Genomic DNA, 19,447 nt, shown 5'->3' with positions numbered 1-19,447 from the left:
GATCACCACCACCCAAAAACTGTGCTCAGTTAGGAACAAAAGAGCTGTCAGACTCAACAGCACAAACAATTTCACAGAGTCAAAATGTGGCACTGTAGAAATCTGATTGAGGAACATGCAGCTGACAGCTGGACAAGGCTCTTTCACAGGATTCTGGAAATTCTCTCTAGCCAGTAGAAAGGGAGGTTCCAAGACAACCCAGAGTTCTGTTGAAGGCCTAGTTCCAGGGAGGGCAGAATATGGCCCACATCCAATCTTGCTCCTTCCTGAAGTCTAGAGACTAAGGGGAAACTATGGAGACTCTTACAGTGCAAATCTATGCACGTTTACTTGGATGTAAGACGCACTGTGTTCCACAGGACTTATTCTCAGGAAAGTGTAAATAGGAAGGCAGCCTCAGTAGAGCAGGGGTATAAGTGGGGATATCTTTTGACTGATGTATTTATTGTGTTTTATTATCCCCTTATTATTTATTGAAACGTTTGCACTGTAGGAATTTGGTATGGGCCTGGATCCTAACTTTCCTTCCATGGACATAATACCATGTCACAGCACAGGGCTCTTCTGCCTGTCCCTTCCTTCTGCAGCCCCCTGCGTGCCCCAAACATCTGCTCCTTGAGAATGCAGTAGGATGTAGTGCAGAGGGCTGCAAATGGAGGAGCAGTTGACAGAAATTGCCTTCTCCCCACCCTTTACAGGAACAGAGGAGTCCAAGCCTTATTATTTATGAATTTCATATTCTGTCTATTAATTGAGTTGATGTTTTCCACCCTTGGGTACTGGTTTGAAATCTGATCAATAGGTTATTGTAGCAAATTATTATTAGATAATATCAAAAAACAAACAATACGAAAAATTATCATATGTGGTTTGGTACGTTATTGTTAGCAGCTTTGAGCTTCCTTTTGGAAGAAAGGCTACAAGTTTTATTTGTTAGATTAATATCCCACTTTACTTCCGAGGAGCCCAAGGCTCCTAACTTTCCTTCCATAATCCTCCACCTCTTCATTCTATCCTCATAACAACCCTGTAAGGTTAGTTACACTACCAGTAGCTGGCCCAAAGTTGCTCTGTGAGCTTCATGGCCAAATTGAGACTAGAACCCAGGTCTCCTGCATCCTGGTTCAATACCCTAAGCACTACATCACACTGGCTCTCAACACTGAAATGAAACAAAACAACAGTTCCATATGAGCCACAGAGAAAGCCAGGCCAGATACAAACCAATGTTGCCTTCCCTCGGTTTAGTTTGATGGGTTTGGTCCATGAGGTAGAGAGATGCACTGTGAGGTTGCACTGGACAATTCTCCTCTTTGGCAGAGAAGTAAGAAACCATTTTGAGGCTCTAGCAGAATAGAGTGGCTCTGAGCCTTCAGAGGAAGGTCTAAAGCAGATTTTGCAGGAAATTAAGCCTACGAAACAGATAGGATGGAATCACTCCCTGCAGCAAGAGGAATGGTACTCCCTACTGTGAGGAATAGAAGGGGATGTGTGCCGGCCAGACCCATTGGCTTGAGAAGTATGTTGTCTCCCAGGATCACAGATTGAAGAGGTGACAGAATGGCTGCCCAAACTCATCAGGTCCAGTGACAGCTTATCCATACGGGAACGAATGATACTGCCAAGTACAGGCTATGACCATATCGTGTCGGACTATGAAGCTCTAGGAAGGAAGCTCAAAGACTTCGGGGCTCAAGTGGTCTTCTCATCCATCCTTCCAGCCCATGGATGAGGACCAGACAATTCTGGAGGTGAACAACTGGCTATAAAGATGGTGTTGCTGGGAAAGATTTGGTTTCTGGAAACATGGTTTATATTTTTTGAATGAAGAATTGCTGGCGGGAGATGGATCACACCTCATGAAGACTGGGAAGAATGTGTTGCCCAAAGAATGGCAAGTTTGATCAGGAGGGCTTTAAACTGAATCCTGTGGGGGATGGAGACAAAAGCCCAGAGAGAAGGACTACTGATAAGGGCTCATGCACTGTAGCAGGAACTGGGAGAGCAGCTGTAGTAGGGCCTGTTAAACCTCTGAATAAAAATGCGGGGGGGGGGGGAGTCACAGGAGCTATAAAGTTAATGGCTTTCAATGTCTTTATACTAATACTCAGAGTATGGGAAATAGACAGGATGAGCTTGAACTCTTGATTCAAGAAGGTAAATATAATTTAATAGGTATAGCTGAGACTTCGTAGGATAATTCCCATGAGTAGAACACAGCAATTGAAGGATATGACTTGCTCAAAAACAAGAGAAGTCATAGAAAGAAGGGAGGAGTTGCACTATATGTTAGAAATGTACACAGCTGCACAGAAATTCAAGAGAATGAACAAGTCTGAATTGAAAGCATCTAGGTTAAAATAAAGGGAGGAAGGAATAAAAACAATACTGGGGTCGGAATCTACTACCAACCATCTAACCAAGGAGAAGATGTGGATGATGCTTTCCAACAGCAAATTGCAAATATTACAAGGAAGCATGAAGAGAGATATCGAGTAGGGTGCCACAGGGCTTAATCCTGGGCCCTGTACTCTTCCAACATTTTTTATTAATGACTTAGAGGAAGAGATAGTGGGGAATACTTATCAAATGTGCAGATGACACAAAATTGGGTGGGATAGCTAATGCCCTAGAAAGAAACAAAATTCAAAATGATCTTGATAGGTTAGAAAACTGGGCAGAAAATAACAGAAGGAAATTTAACAGAGACAAGTGCAAAGTTCTTCATTTAGGAAACAGAAATCAAATGCACAAGTGTAAGGTAGGTGACACCTGGCTTGACAATAGTATGTGTGAAAAGGATCTTGGAGTTGTAGTCGATCACAAGCTAAATATGAGTTAGCAGAGTGATGTGGCTGCAAAAAAGACAAATGCAATTTTAGGTTGCATCAATAGGAGTATACTTTCTAAATCATGGGAAGTAATAATTCCACTGTACTCTGTGCTGGTCAGACCTTACAGCAAATACTGTGTCCAGTTGTAGACACCACACTTTAAGGAGGATTCAGATAAATTGGACCGAGTTCAGAGAAGGGCAACAAAGATCATCAGGGGACTAGAAACTAAGTCCTATGAGGAAAGATTGAAGGAACTGGGTACGTTTCGCCTTGAGAAGAGAAGACTGAGGGGGGATATGACAGCACTTTTCAAATACCTGAAGGGTTGCCACACAGAAAAGGGTTGCAACCTGTTCTCCATCATCCAAGACTTTAGAACACGGAAATAATGGGTTTAAGTTACAGGAAGGCAGATTTCGATTGAACATCAGAGAAAACTTCCTAACTGTCAGAGCAGTCAAACAATGGAGTCAACTGCCTAGGGCACAGGTGATAGACTCTTTGTCACTGGAGGTATTCAAGCAGAGACTGGACAGCCATCTGTCAAGGATACTTTAAACTGGATTCCTGCACTGAGCAGGACTTGAACTTGATGGCCTAAACGGCCCCTTCCAACGCTATGATTCAATGAGACACAAACGGTGCGCATCCTTATGTTGCTCAGCCTCCTTCCTCCCTTGATATGTGGAACAGGCTGCTTTTGTCCAATTTCAGGTGTTGGTCTTCGTGAGAGGGTTGCAGACCTGCCAAACATTGTTCGTCATCTATGCATCACCACAACGGAAAAACAAAGCCAGGCTGGTAGATGCACGACGCATACTGCAGAAAATGCACCTCCCTGTGGTTATTACAGCCATACATACCTTGAACTAGGAAGCCCCAGCTAGCTGACTACAAAACCAAACCAAAACAGTTTATGGTATCTTAGCAATTTGCCATTAGACACAGTTACAGGGGCAAAAAGATCATTATACAATTTGAAACACTACTAACAGACCCTCAAAAATTGAATAATTTTTCTTACAGCCTTTAAGCTTTGTAACATGCATCTGTAAAACACTGACAAGAAATTTAGATGTTCTGAAGGATACATATTTGTCAGCATTAGACAATAGAAAGCAAACCTTTACAAGAGATGACCTTCCCTTCAGTGATTTTAACAACAGATGAATATATTTGGCTCTAAGATCATTAGAGATAGAGCATTCTAGAAGAACATGAATAATATCTTCAACTGATACAGAATTGCAACCACATCCTCTCTCCTTCTTGTTGTTGTTCAGTCGTTCAGTCATGTCCGACTTCGTGACCCCATGGATCATAGCACGCCAGGCCTTCCTGTCCTCCGCTCTCTCCCGGAGTGTGCTCAAGTCCATATTCATTGCATCGGTGATGCTATCTAGCCATCTCATCCTCTGCCATCCCCTTCTCCTTTTGCCTTCAATCTTTCCCAGCATCAGGGTCTTTTCCAGGGAGTTTTCTCTTCGCATTAGGTGGCCAAAATATTGGAGCTTCAGCTTCAGTATCTGTCCTTCCAATGAGCACTCAGGGTTGATTTCCTTTAGGATGGACTGACTTGACCTCCTTGCAGTCCAGGTCCTTCTTAGGAACCCCTTTATGCTGACCCACCCAATCTGCCAAAGGAAGAACATTTAATCTTGACTACAAAACCAACACTGAAGTCACTGTCAGTCTGAGGCCCTGGGAAACTGATCGAGTAATTGGTTTGGTTGGAGAGAGAGAGCTTTCACTGGCTACCCCCCTAAATGCCAGAGGTTTCTAGAAGTGGGCATGCATTTGCTTTTGGCAAGGGGGCACAGAACATGTTTTCTTTGAGACAGTGATTCATTTCAACAGACAGATACAGCATCAGACAGGGTAGAGCTATTCATTCTAGCTTCTTATACAGCAACACAACTTGTATCTGCCACTTTGCTTTGGAGAAACCCATTTAAGGGGAGCTTAAAAAGACAGGCAAATGGAAGGGAAGGGCAGGGGGGAGCACAAGATTAATCCTGTCTTTTCTGATTTAAAGTATGCTAACAGAAGGAATTGTTGACCAATTATGATTACACTTTAATGCTTCTGCTCCTCATGCATTCAACATGTCCGTTAGGAAAAGCAAAAGCAGTCAGGAACTGATGAGTCAGCAATCTCCTGCAATTTGTCTCAGCAATGCAACATTGATCTCTCCCCCACCCCACCGCACCCACCCCTATGCTTACAATGCTGTCATTGAGATATCCTAACAGCAATCATTACTGAAGGTGGGGGGGAGGACCACACACTTATTTTAAACACACACAATTCAGTTCTATATGCACAGGATTTGGCAGGAGCAGGGAAGTTGCTGATGGTAGATGTTGGGGAACAAAGGCACCTGGAGGAGCAAACAAAGACATGCCTTAAGATGCATGCAAATGTCACTTTGGGGGTCCATGTAAATGAGCTCCTTTTCCATTATGATGCTGTATCAATGAAACCCTGGAAGCAGATTCTCAAAAATAGCAAGGATAAACCATCCTATGTAACAGCTTAAGTCAAATTGGCCAGGCATCAAAACAAAGCAGCCTTGCCTATCAATTTTCACAGTGGAGTCTGAGAAGTCATTGTAGAGTTTAATTTTCAGAGAGAGACCAAAGGGGTGGGGCTGAGGGGGGAAAATCCAACTATTTCTGGTGCTAAGCAAAGCACTAAAATTTATTTTGCTCTTGAGAACGGTCTAAAAGTGCTTGACTCAGTTCCATCTCTGAACAGACTGTGTATTTATTTCTAAACTGTTTTACTGAATACTCTGAAATTCACATTACTTCCATCTTCAGTCAGAACACACACAAGAGGGCTTCAGAAAGTGCAAAACAAAGTGAATACAAAAAGTCTAGTTGATAATGTCAACATCTAAAAAAAAAAACTTACTATATTTGTCCCGTTAAAAAACTGAAGAAAAAAGTTTTTGTAAATATCAAAATGCACTGAAGAAGAAAATGCCAGCAATGTAATCTGTGGTAAAGCATAAACAAAGAATCACTGGTTCATAAGCCAGAGTTATGTAACAAGATGTGGCGCTAGCATAAAAATCACTAATTGCAAATCACCGTTTTCTTCTTAAAGATGACAGGCAATTGCCAAGAATTGTTCCTCTAAAAGAGCCTCTCAGCTGTTAAGATGCATTTAGTACTAACCCAAGGTAAAACAGAGCACAGCAGAGTAAATGTAGACATATTTCAGATACCACCTGTGTAAAGTCAACAACAATTCAGGCAGAAATTAAATGGCTGTGATTAAAAGAAATATATGACGAAGCAACTATTTAGATCCATGTGGTTAGAGATAAAATCTCTCCTCTACTCCACTACCTCCACCAGTTTTTTTAGAATCTTCTGCCCTTGAAAAGAACATAGTGAAAAGCTGCTTGTCTCCTCCATCCCCATTTTGAGGCCTTCCTGTAGACTGCTCTGATGAAAATTCCCTTGATGTTACTGGTTAGCACTTGGTACTCCTCAAGAGTCCCAAAGGTAATACTTACCCAGCAGCAGCCTGATAGCATGCTTTGAGATGCCTGGTTGAAAAGCAAATCACCTTTCAATTAAGATCAAGACAAGAGCCCCACACCCTATTTCTAGGGAAAAGAAACATCTCATGTAGTTATACCTAATCAGAAACCCTCCAGGGAAGAGGGATTTGAACATTTCTGAGATTATGATATAAGGAAGCAGGTGTTCAAAGACAAAAGTGGCATATTTTTAAAGTAGGCACCCAAGTACATGATGACACTCCTAACTATACTTAGGGCACAATCCTATGCATGTTTAGACAGAAAAAAGTCCTACAACTCCCAGCATGCCCCAGCCAGTCGGGGCCAACTGGCTGGGGCATGCTTGGAGTTGTAGGACGTTTTTCTGTCTAAACATGCATAGGATTGCACCCGTATATGCTCACGAGCTAATAAATACAACAATAACAGCAGCAGCAGCAGCAACATTTGTATAAGTGCTTTCAAGCATTCCAAGCACTTCACACACATGATTTAGTTGTAATCCTTACAACAACCCTGTAAGGTAAGTCAGTGTTATCGTCTCCATATTGTAGATGGGGGGACCGAGGCTGAGTGGCTTGCCTCAGGCCACCTAATGAGTTCACAGCAGAGGTGAGATTCAAACTGGGGTCTTCCTGATTCCGAGCTCAGTCTATTAGCCACCGCACTACACCATCTAGGTGTAAGCAATCCAGACTCCTACAAGGGAGAGACTTTGTTTCAAAAACAAAAATTGTATTATCCGTGTAGCATTTCTTTCAAAACGCTGCTTGCTTTCAGCAGACGTTGACCTTTACAAAAGATTTTACTTGAAGGAATTGGGTATTGTTTAATGCATCCTCCACCAGTAAAAATTCACAAGACCTGCTAACAATGTCTGTTCTGCCCACAAACATGAATATTTGTAGTATAGGCAGAACAAGGCTTGGTTTCACAAGAGATGTTTAATCAGGATCTATTTTTTAAAAAGCGGTATTGACTAAAATATACATGCAATCTAAAAGCTAAGCTCTTCTTTTTTTCTTACACCAGGGATGGGAAACCTCTTTTCTATGAAGGCTGTTGAGCCATGTAGCCAATGGTGGCAGTCAATCGGTCTCAGCTGTTGGTGAGTTGAGCCAGAGTCAAATGTGGGCAGGGTCTGCAGGACCTTGCATAACTCTTTCCCTCTCTGTCCCACCCCATCCATTCTCGAATGATCCCTTCTGCACATGCACATGAAATGGACGAGAAACCGCTGTTCCCAGAGGTGTAGCCTGGAGCGCAAGAATGGGCACACAGCACCGGGAAAGCTGGAGGGTACTGGGGTGTGTGTGTACATGAAATGTGGCTGAGGGCCAAATGCACCCCACAGGGTGCAGGTTCTCCACCCCATTTGTACAACATGGAAAACATTCACATATTCCAGACCAGAATATAACTGGTTTCACACAACATAATAACCCACACTCAAGGCTTGAGTATGGGTTGAGTGTAGCTTGTTGTTGAGCCCTGGCTTGTCGTTGAACTGTGCGTTGTTGAACCCAGCCGCACTAACAACCCATGGTTTGTTAACTATGAACAACCCACAGTTCACCACCCAACCACAAACCATCGGTTCTCTTTATGGGTTGCTTGTGGTTAACAAACCATGGTTTCTTCACACGGCTGGGTTCAGACAACACGATAACCCACAGTATAACGACAACCCATGGGTCAACGGCAACCCCCAGTCAACCCATACGCAACCCTTGAGTGTGGGTTATCGTGCTGTCTGATCCCAGCCTATATATTCTTGTAAAAATGCCCTAGCAACACTATCCAGCAAAAGGATTGATTTAGGGAAATAAGATCAGCCCTTACTGCAGCCTTCCCTGACTTCGTGCCCTCCACATGTGCTGGACTGCAACTCTCAGCATTCTGAGCCAGCATGTCCACTGGCCATGCTGGCTGGGAATGATGGGGGTTGCAGTCCAACACATCTGGATGGCACCAAGTTGGGGAAGGCCACCTTACTGTATGGTCCAATTTCTTTGGGAAAACAAGAGAGGCACATACAGCGATTACAAAGAAGGTGTTACCGTAGAGTTAAAATAACCAAATATTGCACTGACAAATCCATTATTCCAATTCTCACAGGAACAATGGAAAACAAAGCAGGCCTTATCCAGCCAGAGTTAAATGCTTTATATGTCCCATTGATTTCAATGGGAGAAGTAAGCACATGCTTAAAATGATTCCTACTGATAATCAATGGGACAGGTAAGTGTTTGGGGGGGTTGTTTTGTTTTTTTGTTAGGTTGCATCGAGTTTATCAATAAGCAACCCCAGTTCCAGAACAAAAAGAACTTGTAGTAGCGAGCATCCATCTTTCCATCTTCTGCCACGCTACAGTTGCTCTCTTCATTTGATTTTGGAAGTGTCCAGCTGTAACATTCCTTGCCAGTCAGAATATCACCATAACAAGTTGCCTCCACAGTTAAAACCATTGTGAGAACTGAAAACAAAGACAGCTGTTTTTTTCCGTCAGAAACAACAAGAACGCCCCTCCTAAATTGCTGCTGGAAAATAGCCCCTTCTGGGGAAATGAGGCTCACAGCCAATAGCATCCATGTGTGTAAGAAAGATTCTTTTATCAGATCTAATACAATTTTTGCAACTATTCTACCTTCAAACTTGCAAGTTTGAGAAACAACAATTCACCAAAACTGCTCAGCAATAAGTAGGACAGAGGTGGGGAACCTCTTTCAGCTTGAGGGCCAAAAGCAATTTCACAGAAGCGTTGGGGGGTCATGTTCCAGTCATGGGCGGGGCTGAAGGCAAAGGGAGTGTGGCCAAAAAATACCCCCCAAATGCTAGCATATTGTAGCTTAAGGCTCTTACAGCCAGTAACTAAGCCTTGGGAGAGGCATTTCAACCTTTTAGAATGGGGAAAAACTGCACACAAGCCAGGAAACTACCAAATGACTGGTGGATGAGGGAAAGGGGGTGGGGTGAGGGAAATGGCAAGGGGCCATCTAGGAAACCTCAGAGGGCAGGATTTGGCCCCATGCCTGAGGTTCCCCACTCCTGGACTAGGATGCCACAACAATTTTGTTTAAAGGAACAAGGGCTTTTCCAAATGCAAATCAAGCTATCAGGGTTTTATGCTTTGTGCTTTTCCTAGCAAATAGCTACACCAGGTCCCATTTGACTTATGCAACACTAAGGTCTACTATAAACACATGTACCACTGGCTCTTCATATACACAAGAATACACCTCCCCAAGGCTATCAATAAGTGGACTAGGAACAGGTTATCAAGAGAACAGCAAGCGTAGTGCAGACACAGGTCGCAAGCAATGCCGAAAGGAGAAAGATGAGAAGCAGTGTGATACAGTGGATAGAGCAAGGGTGGGGAACCTGTGGCCTCCATATATAGTTGGACTACAACTCCCATAATTCCTGACCATTGGCTATGCTGGCTGGGGCTGATAGAATTTAGGAGTCCAAAAACATCTGGAGGGTCATAGATTCCCCATCACTGGGGTAGGTTGTCTAACTGGTAAGACCCATGTTCAAATCCAGGCTCTGTAAAGAAGCTCACTGGGTGACCTTGGGGCAGGCACTCTCTGTTAGCCTAGCTTACCTCCTAGGGTTGTTGTGGATACCTAGCTCATAGGGTTGTAAAGATAAAAAAAGAGAGATCCATGTTTTCTGCCCCAAGCTCCGTGGAGAGGTATAAATGCAATAAACAACAATATAGGCCTACTCAAGAGTTCATATGCCAGACCATCAAAAACAAGACTACCATGTATTCAAAGCACAGAGCCACTGCCTTCTTTAGCAGCAGAAATCCCAAGGATCTTCCCCTCTCCTGTTAAGTGAAAAAAACAGAAGCTAATACTAAAGAAGCTTAGGGATGATTTGTTTACTTCTTAGAATTTTTATCCCACTCCTTCTTCCAGAAGCTCAGGGCAGCATCCAAGGTCCACACTAACTCTGTGAGGCAAGTCAGGCAGAGAGAGGTGCAACTGGTCCAGGGTAACCTAGGCAGCTTCATGGTGGAGTGAAAAACGGAGCCCGGGTCTTCCTGATCCAACAGTCTGTATTAGCCTTCCCCAACCCATGCCCTCCAGATGTGTTGGACTGCAACTCCCATTATCCCCAGCCAGCTTGGCCACTGGCTACCCTGAGCACCTTGGAGGGGATGGGAATGATGGGAGTTGCAGTTCAACACATGTGGAGAGGAAAGCTGCTCTATATACTACATATGCTAAACATTAAAGTTCTCTTCTGAAAGGAGCATTGCAAAAAGCATTTTTGCATGGAAGCATGCCAAATGGTGGTATAATGTTTGGAAAACAGTTTGCCCATGTAGATACCAAACTATGTTGAGTCTCAAGATTGGCACTGCACATTCCTGAAATTGTTGGCACTTTTAGGGAAACTCTCTGTCCAAAGGCAGATATTCACATGGTAAGCTGTTTTCAAATGTTACAGCCCCCTTTTGAAGTCTGCACCCTTCTGTGGGGGCTAGAACTTTTGGATCAGCCCTAATCACATGGTGAAATATTTTACTACTTGGGAGATTATCAAGTCCCTGATTATTCCATCCCTACAAAGTGTTCTACTCTATTACCTTTCTTTTACGGGAAGTGCTCTTAATGGCTCTTACAGAGTATGAGAGAGAAAACTCTTAACAGGGAAATCCTGTGCATGTTTATTCAGAAGTAAGTCCCACTGTGTTACTTGGAGCTTGATGTGCACTGATGGCAGCCTAAGAGGGTATATTTATTTTAGTTCAGTGTGTTAGCTTAGAATCTCTGTGTCACAAACCCACCCAAGCATTTCATTTATGGGGCAGTTCTGTAAGGTACTGTTTCAAACTCAGATTAAAAGAGGTAGACATAAATAAGGGGTAAATGGAAGGGGTTCCTGGTTGGCTTTAATGAATCAAGCATCTTACAGTGCCACCCTATTTGTGCCTACTCAGAAGTAAGTCCCACCATGTTCAACAGAGCCAAAATATACAAACATGTGATCAACATTCAGAACTGTGTTTGAGTGAGTCAAGGATAACCACAGCTGGGTTGTATAGATGGTCAACTGCCCACACAGATGCAATTGACTTCAGTGATCTGCATCAGAAAAGCAAAGTTCTTCTACCTTTTGTATGGCAATAACATTACAGTATTACTCCTAATTTACATTAAAATAAGTGACTCAATTTGCAACAATAACCTTCCCCACCCCACAAAAAACCAATTAGCCCCCAGCACAGCTGTTATGGTGCTAGCAGGTATACAGTGTGGAAGGCAAATGGAGGCAGAACTGCCCAGCTATGCTTCACTTCTAAAACACTCTTCAACCCCACTTGCAGCACCCTTTTCTGGCCGTAGGGGAAGGGTCATGGCTCAGAGATAGAGCACATGGGTTGCATGCCGATGGTCCCAGATTCAGTCCGTGGTGTTTCCAAGTAGGGCTGTGAAAGACCCATCTTGAGTTCCTGGAGAGCCACTGCCACTGAGTAGACAATACCGAGGAAGATGGTGCGACTCGGTATAAGGCAACTATATATGTTTACAGTGTCAGTGGGATGTTCCTCCAGATGCCCTCTTGTGTGATCCTCTGTTGGTGCCAAGCACCAGAGCACGTGAACAAAGTAGGTGTTTGTTACTCAGGGAGTTACTCAACCTTGGGGGAGCTGGGGGTGGCAACGGCCAACAGGAAGCTCTGGCGTGGGCTGGTCCATGAAGTCACGAAGAGTCGGAAGTGACTGACCAAATAAACAACAACTCAGGGAGTCTTGCACCCAACTCTCTGCTCTGCCACTGAGGAGCAGAGAAGGGGCTCTAAGCATTTATACACAATGTCAAGTTAGTGTATGTAAAACATCTCAAGTCAGCCTGGCTCTTGGCATGATGCCACCAGAGCTTCCAAATGTGCACACAATGGATAACGCAAATTTGCAGCAAGGGAGAAAGAAAAGGTACCAAGCTGCGAAAGTCCATAGCACAACATGCAAACAAAAGCAACTACAATGCTAAGGCCCTGTTGTTTCGCTTAAAACTTAAGGGGCTGAAAACAGCTTGTCAGAGATGCTTGAGAAGTAAGTCATCCCATTGATCTATTTAACAGTATTTAAACCTTGAGAGACAGACAGGTCTATTTCTGCCCAGATCCTTGTGGGTAATTCTTTCATTTTAACGACCAACCAACCAAGTCGCTTGATAGCAGAGTAATTTTTTTATTATTCTAATTTTTAGACTGTGATCACAGGAGGGGTGTTCCCAACAGTTTTGCAAGCAGTGAGAGATTCAAATGTAAAGCTCAGCAGGTAGACTTCTGTGACAGACTCACACAACTGTGCACACAAAACCAAGATTAAGTAAGCCTATGAAGGAAGCTCATGTTTTAAAAAAAGTACATTGGGGGACGTAGGCAAAGGCAAAAAAATAGAGGGTGTGGGAGGAAAGGCACAGAAAAAGAGAGGCAATGCACTTCAGTTCTCAGCAGCAGAATGTGGCAGGCCTTCCACACCAACAGACTACTTTCACTATGGAGTTTTAAAAAGTAGCATGGCCAGCCAATCTCTGCCAAGCAAAAACATAAACCCAGATGCTCTTCATCAACCCCCTCCCAGTGTGGAGCTATGTCCCTCAATCTTCACGGCAGCCATGTGGGGCTGCTAATTAGTAATACAAAGAGAGAAGATGATCCTCGATCTCCTGCACAATGCCTGTTTTGGCCCTCATGGAAGATTGGTCTACTCTTGTACATAGCAGAAGAGGGTGACTGTATTATGCTGCAATCCTACACACACTTACTTGGGATTAACTCGAACTTAAGAGCGAGACTTACTTCTGAGTAGACATGCATAGGACTGTGATGTTAATTCCTTGCCTTCTTCAACAACTATCACAGGACGTAGTTAAACTATGAAATTCGCTACCACAGGATGTTGTGATGGCCACCAATTTGGATGGCTTTAAAAGGGGGTTGGACAAATTCATGGAGGAGAAGGCTATCGATGGCTACGTATGTGCCACCTCCAGTACCAGAGGCAGTGAGCCTATGTACACCAGTCGCTGGGAAACATGGGTGGGAGGGTGCTGTTGCACTCACGCCCTGCTTGTGGGTTCCCGGTCAACAGCTGGTTGGCCACTGGACTAGAACAGAATGAAAAGAATGTTGGACTAGATGGACCCTTGGTCTGATCCAGCATGGCTCTTCTTATGACCCATCTATCCAGCTCATTGGGGCTTGCACATGTCTTGTCCTCTTTTCCATGTCATGAAATTAAATCCTTTATTGCCCATTGTCAGGCAGATCTATGCACATATGAGTTGTTTGTATAGAGGAAAAGGATTGTATACCAAATGTGCATCAAATAATTCTTTCCCTCCCCCTGAACTCAACCCTGCTATCCATTTTTAGAACTGAGGGACAAAGAAGAGGTATGGGCTTTTAACTGTAATCCGTAAGATGTTGTAACATTGTGTATTTGTCTAACAATATTTCTGCACTTCATATACCCTTTCCCAAACTACAAAAATGCATTTGAACATTCAGCATTGGGGCCAATGTGATGTCATCACTGAGACTTTGGGAAAGACAAGAAGCGATTTAAGTGTTCCTTATGAAAATGGCCTTGATGTCATGGAGTTCAACCTGGAACAGGAAAAAAAAACAATGGCCGTGGCATCCTGAGTGCATGTACCATGCACAGGCTACAGAATGTAGTGCAAGAATGCACTTAGCAGTGCTAAAATGGCACCGCTTACAAGGTTAACAATCTTTCAGCTCATGATCTGTATGTATTTATGAGTGCTGCTGAACGACCTTCAAGAATGCCTGTAAGACACTGACAGTGTGCATTAGAGAAACTCAAGCTCTTCCCCCCCTGAACAAACATACGGCTTTCCTACACTTACTGCTTTGATGCAATAACTTGAAAGAGCACATTAGTGAGTAGCACATCACAGAATGGAAGAGACTGCTACATCAATTCAAAATGGTAAGCCTAGTAGTTGCACTTGAGAAAAAGGGATTCAGGCTGCAATCCTATACACACTAATAGGAGTAAGCCCCACTGAACTCAACAGGACTTGCATCTCAGTAAACATGTATAGGATATTGCACTCTTAAGCAACAAACCGCCTGCTCCTATGCATGTTAACTCTGAAGTAAGTGCTACAGAATGGAACTTACTGTCTGATATGCATTCTTAATGATTGCGGGCAAAGATTCTTCAAGTGAAATGCATCTGCAGTAACGTTCCTATAGGCTGCTCTTTCAAATAAAAATGTCAACAGCAACTCCAATTTCAACAGGAAGAGAGCTCTGTGAATTTCAAAATCATGCACATACTTCAACAACAGATGCTGGTTCAACAAAAGGTATCACCCAATGAATTTTTCTTCTCTCAGCAGGCTCTGTAATGTGTGCCAGACATGAAAAGCATAGGCTGTTCCATTACCCTAGATACATTATTCAGAGGGGGGAAATGAAGTGATACAGTCACCACTGTAGTGGAAATAATGTAAGAATGAATCCCTTTTCTATCCCAACAAAGGAAATTCTCTCCACCAGTAGTTTTACATAAACAGCTCTTGTTTATGAAGCCAGTTTTCATTACAAGCAGGAGAAATGTTATCTTTCTGTGGACATGCTGAAATGGACTGCAGTACAATAGGCCTATGTGATAGGACAATATTACAGAGTCAGCCAACAGCTCTTGTTTAGCATTATCAAAAATATCCCCCAGTACAGAGTTAATGAGTGGCCAGAACATTGCATATTAAAAGGGCAAGGTTATGAACAGCAGATTGCTAAACCTCCATATCACTACAGATCCTTCATGGCTGAACATCAAGCCCTTCTTCAACGTAAGCAAGACATCATCAGGCAAACAAATAAAAAGGGCAAGCCAAGACTAAACATCAGAACATGCATATTGGGATGTTATTGTCTACGCCATTTTGTGTGTGTGTGCAATACATCAGTTTAAGGCTGCAATCCTATACACACCTACCATTGACCTCAATGGGATCAGATTGTAAAATAATGATAGTTGCTCAGTAGCATCGGATGCCAGAGAAATGGCAGACCAATGGTCATTGTAAAACCAAGATATTTAATCCCTTATAAGGTTCATCATAAACACAGCCTTAAAAAGTGTTTCTGAATTCTCTGGGATAACTTAGCTGAAGCAAGTAATTCAGTGGTCATTGCTACCCCAGCACACACATAACAAAACCCTTACTCTATGTTCTCTCAAGCCCAACTTTTCCCTGGTCCAATAAAAAGAAAACCATTTCGAGATCAACATGTACGTTTTATTTCAAGGGAGGAAGACATGCCACTAGATCTGCCCATAAATCTGTGCACTGGTCGTTATGCAAGTTTAATGATTTGCTAGCTGGGTGGGTCAAAGTTCAGATTTTTCCCTCTAACACAAAAGCCCCAAGAACATGAGCACACATAGAAGATATTTTCTTACATTACAATGGTTCACCAAAAGTCAATACAGTAAACATGGAGGACATTGTTTGCAAGTGTTTACACATGTCTGTCTTTATAGAAAGGAAATCTAAATAGACTTTGGATAAGTTCCCTAGTTTGATACTCCTGAGTCAGTCTCCATAAACAACAAAGCATAGGACAGCCTTGGAATGATTAATGCCGATATTCACCAAGATGGGTTGAAAAGACAGCAGCAGCAACAGTAGAATCAATAAATATAATTAATAACTGCATGCAGCACCTCATGCTGAAGAAGTCTAACTGAAACAGGGCAAAAAGAGAGAAAGAAATGGGCATAGCAGCAGAGATAAGCAAAATAGCCTCCGATTCTGTTTCCCAAGGCTGACTGGAAGGATTATAAAGGATATTTATTAACAATGTACATGTACAGCACATGGCATTAATAAATGTGAACATAAAATCCTGTGGCGCTATGGGAGGTAAACTCTGGAACAAAAGACTCCAAAGGGAAGCAATGATCAAAGATTTAAAGCCACTAGGTAAGACATGGACTGAACAACAGTGCGTTGAATAAGACTCCAAGACATTAACACTAGGAAGAAAGATATTAGAAGCATTTGTAATGATATGAAGAAATAAAACCAGTCCTGAGGATCAGGACTGACCTAACCTACAGGAAAGACCAAGGGATATAAGAAGAAATAACAGGAAAACCTTTATTTTAAAGTTAAGATAAAAGAAGTGGAAGTAAGAGGGAGGAGGAGGATAATGTGGTGAGAAGCATGCCTGGTGAGAACTTCCCTTGCTTCCAAAACATTGAGGTTTAGCTGTCTGTCTTTCAGAACCGTAACAATCTAGATAAATGAAATGGAATTCACAAGCAAACACAGAAAGAGGAGAGATGTTTTGGTGGTTGCCATCTGGAAGAAGTGGGTGCATATGCACCTTTGGGCAAAGGGGCATGCAACCAGGTCAGGAATGAAGGATGGTTTGCAACAAGGTAGATTTATGCCAACTAAAAAGGAGGGACAGGGCTGATCAAGCAGGCATGTCGGTAGGTAACTGCAAGAGGAGGGATGAAAAGCAAGACAATCTAAGAGAACAGTTGCTACATTTAAGGGCATGGCTACAGCACAGGACAAGGACACGCAAGCAAGAATACAGTGCATTCCCGAAATAATGTATGCTGTATGTTGTCTGGATGGAAGAGCAGATTCCAGGAGAGGAAAACTGGCACAGGTAAGGTACGTTAAGTAGGATCCAGAGCTGACAAAGACAAAGCTCACAATAGCATGAAAGTGGCAAAAAGTGTAGATGCTGTCAAAGGTACCTAGCATAGGGAGCACAATGCCCAGAAACACAATGATAAGGTGTAACATAGGTAGCATTTTGACTTGGATACATGGCACAGAGGAATAAGACCAACTCTGAGAGTCAGGATTGTGAGGTGCAGACAGCGGAGCAACAGAAAGGTCTGTGGTTGACAGAATGCAAAGCCCATATGCAGCGTGTGGGTGATGTGGGAATTCCAGGAGCTACCTGCCAGAGTGTGAAAACTGAGGGAAGAGAAGCAGTGCTTCAAAATTGCCTGAAAACTACACGGGCAATCTGACTCAGAATGTTTGGCCCCCTGTTCCCAGATGCGTGGGGATTGGCTGTAATAGGGATGGATGAGGGAATGGCACTCGGCACTTACTCAGAAGTCCTTTTCTTTAAAGCTAGGCTTCAAATGTGGGGAGGGAGGGGGAGATCTAGCAAGTGCATATTACAGCTCTGATATTTAAAATGGGTTATGAGACCAAGTTAAAGTCTTTGGGGAAGGCAAGCTCTGGAGAGTATAGACTAGAGCAGGGCAGAGCAGTGGCAACATGTGATTGTGTCATAAGAGGAGATGGATATTGTGAGGTACGCTGAGGCACAAAAAAGGTTCAGTGAGAATAGCAGGAGGGCATTCAGGTTGCTGTGGACACCGTTCTGTCAAGGCTCCCATTACAGACTTAACACCAGCACAACTGACAGAAATTCCACAGGTGCAGTAATTCTCCCTCTTCTCTCCCCTCCCCAAGCATCAGCTTGCAATGATGAATGACCTGCTGAATGTCTATCTGTTGTGCAGCCATTAAAGGTGCAGACCAGAGAAGAGGGGAGAATGAAGAGATCTGCTCTGAGAACACCTTTGCAGGACTAAGTTGGTGTGTTGAGGATACCGACCTAATGAACACAGGCAAGGGAGCCTGGCAAGCAGGAAAAAGCGGTCATACTGCGCACTCAACTTGCTTTCAAACCTGACCCCCAAAGCTGCCCAAAGTGGATGCAGGTCGAGTAGCAAGGCAAACTCTTGTGTGATGGAAATGCAGGACAGCCAAGCCATGGGTGAATTGTCCTCCACCCCCTGCCCTCGAACTGGCCACAGTGAATGGTGCAAGCAGGCTGTGGGAAAGGCCAAGCTCCAAGACCCAAGGCAACGACTGGGGAGCAGAGAGGAGAATCAACCAGGAGATCCAGGCGTGGCGCCTGCCTGCCTGCCTGGGAGGCACCAGGTGGGCAGGTAGCCACAGAAAGCAGAGTCAGCCATAAAGCTCGTTGGGCGACCTGGAGCCCATCATTCTCGCTTAGGCTAACCTACCTCACAGGGATGTTGTGATGACAAAATGGGAGGGGGGAGACACCTGTATATCAATATCAACTAGCTGCGCGCTGGCGGGGGGCGGGGGAAGAGAGCCATTTGCCCGCATCCCTCCTCCTCCTCCTCGGCGGCCTCACCTGGGCGGCTTGGCGGCGGCGCTCTCCCGCTTGCCCAGCACGCCGGGCACGCAGTTGGTGAGCTCGGTCCAGTCGGCGTGCAGCCCGCAGCTCCAGCCGGTGGAGAAGCGCGAGAAGAGCCAGGTCTCCCGGCGGTTGGGCCGGTAGCAGGTGCACTTCTTCTGGCCGGGCCGGCAGTCGCAGGGCACCTCGAGGCGCACGTTCTGCACCAGGTGGCGGCCGAAGGTGGTGCCGCCCGTCTTCTGGATGTGCAGGAAGACGATCACGTCGTCGCCCTTCATGTCGAAGGCCAGCTGGCGCTCCAGCTCCCGCACGGGGAAGTAGTACTTCTTCACGTAGTGCGGGTCCGGCGTGGGGAAGAGGTCGAGCTCGTCCTGGTACGAGCGCACGCTGGGCGAGCCCAGGCTCAGCCCCGGCCCCACATACTGGTACAGGATGAGCATGAAGCACACCGAGCCCGCCACGATCAGCAGGAACTTGCTGTTCCTTTCAACCATGGTCCTTCCAGCGCGCCTCATATGTCACCATCTCCCAGCCAGGGGGAGGCAGCGGCGGCGGCGGCGGCGGCGGCTTCTGCTGGCGGCGCCGAGATCTGCGGCTCCCCTTTCGCTGCTCAGCCGCCTCCAAACAAGCCAACAACAAAAAGCGCCGAGGCTCCCTTTGGGGAAGAGCGCGCGCGCGGGGGGGGGGGGATTCCCTGCCCCTCTCCTCCTCCTTCCTCCTCCTCAGTCGGATCCGCAAAAGGGGGAGGCGAGAGCCAGCCGCCGGGGACGGGGGCGCAGAGCGCGGCTCCAAATGGCCCCCTCCCCCGGTCCCGCCTCCCCTACAGCCCCGTCCCGCCTCTGCCGGCGGGACTTTGCCTCTG

At 44.8% G+C, this 19,447-nt stretch overlaps 1 protein-coding gene across 1 annotated transcript in view; it reads right to left on the bottom strand.

The window, feature by feature from the left end:
* HS6ST1 (heparan sulfate 6-O-sulfotransferase 1) overlaps window positions 1-19,222 on the bottom strand; it is a 259,625-nt gene extending 240,403 nt beyond the window's left edge. The window contains exon 1 of the mRNA XM_084846714.1: window positions 18,583-19,222. Coding sequence (XP_084702840.1) covers window positions 18,583-19,100 — 518 coding nt within the window. The 5' untranslated portion in view covers window positions 19,101-19,222. The remainder of the gene's footprint in view (window positions 1-18,582) is intronic.
* Between the last annotated feature and the right edge of the window lie 225 nt (window positions 19,223-19,447).

This window comes from Heloderma suspectum, chromosome 3 (genome assembly GCF_057233095.1).
Source record: "Heloderma suspectum isolate Gila_16-S chromosome 3, 16-S_ref, whole genome shotgun sequence".
NCBI classification, from domain to species: domain Eukaryota; kingdom Metazoa; phylum Chordata; class Lepidosauria; order Squamata; family Helodermatidae; genus Heloderma; species Heloderma suspectum.
This window is presented reverse-complemented; position numbering and strand designations above follow the sequence as displayed.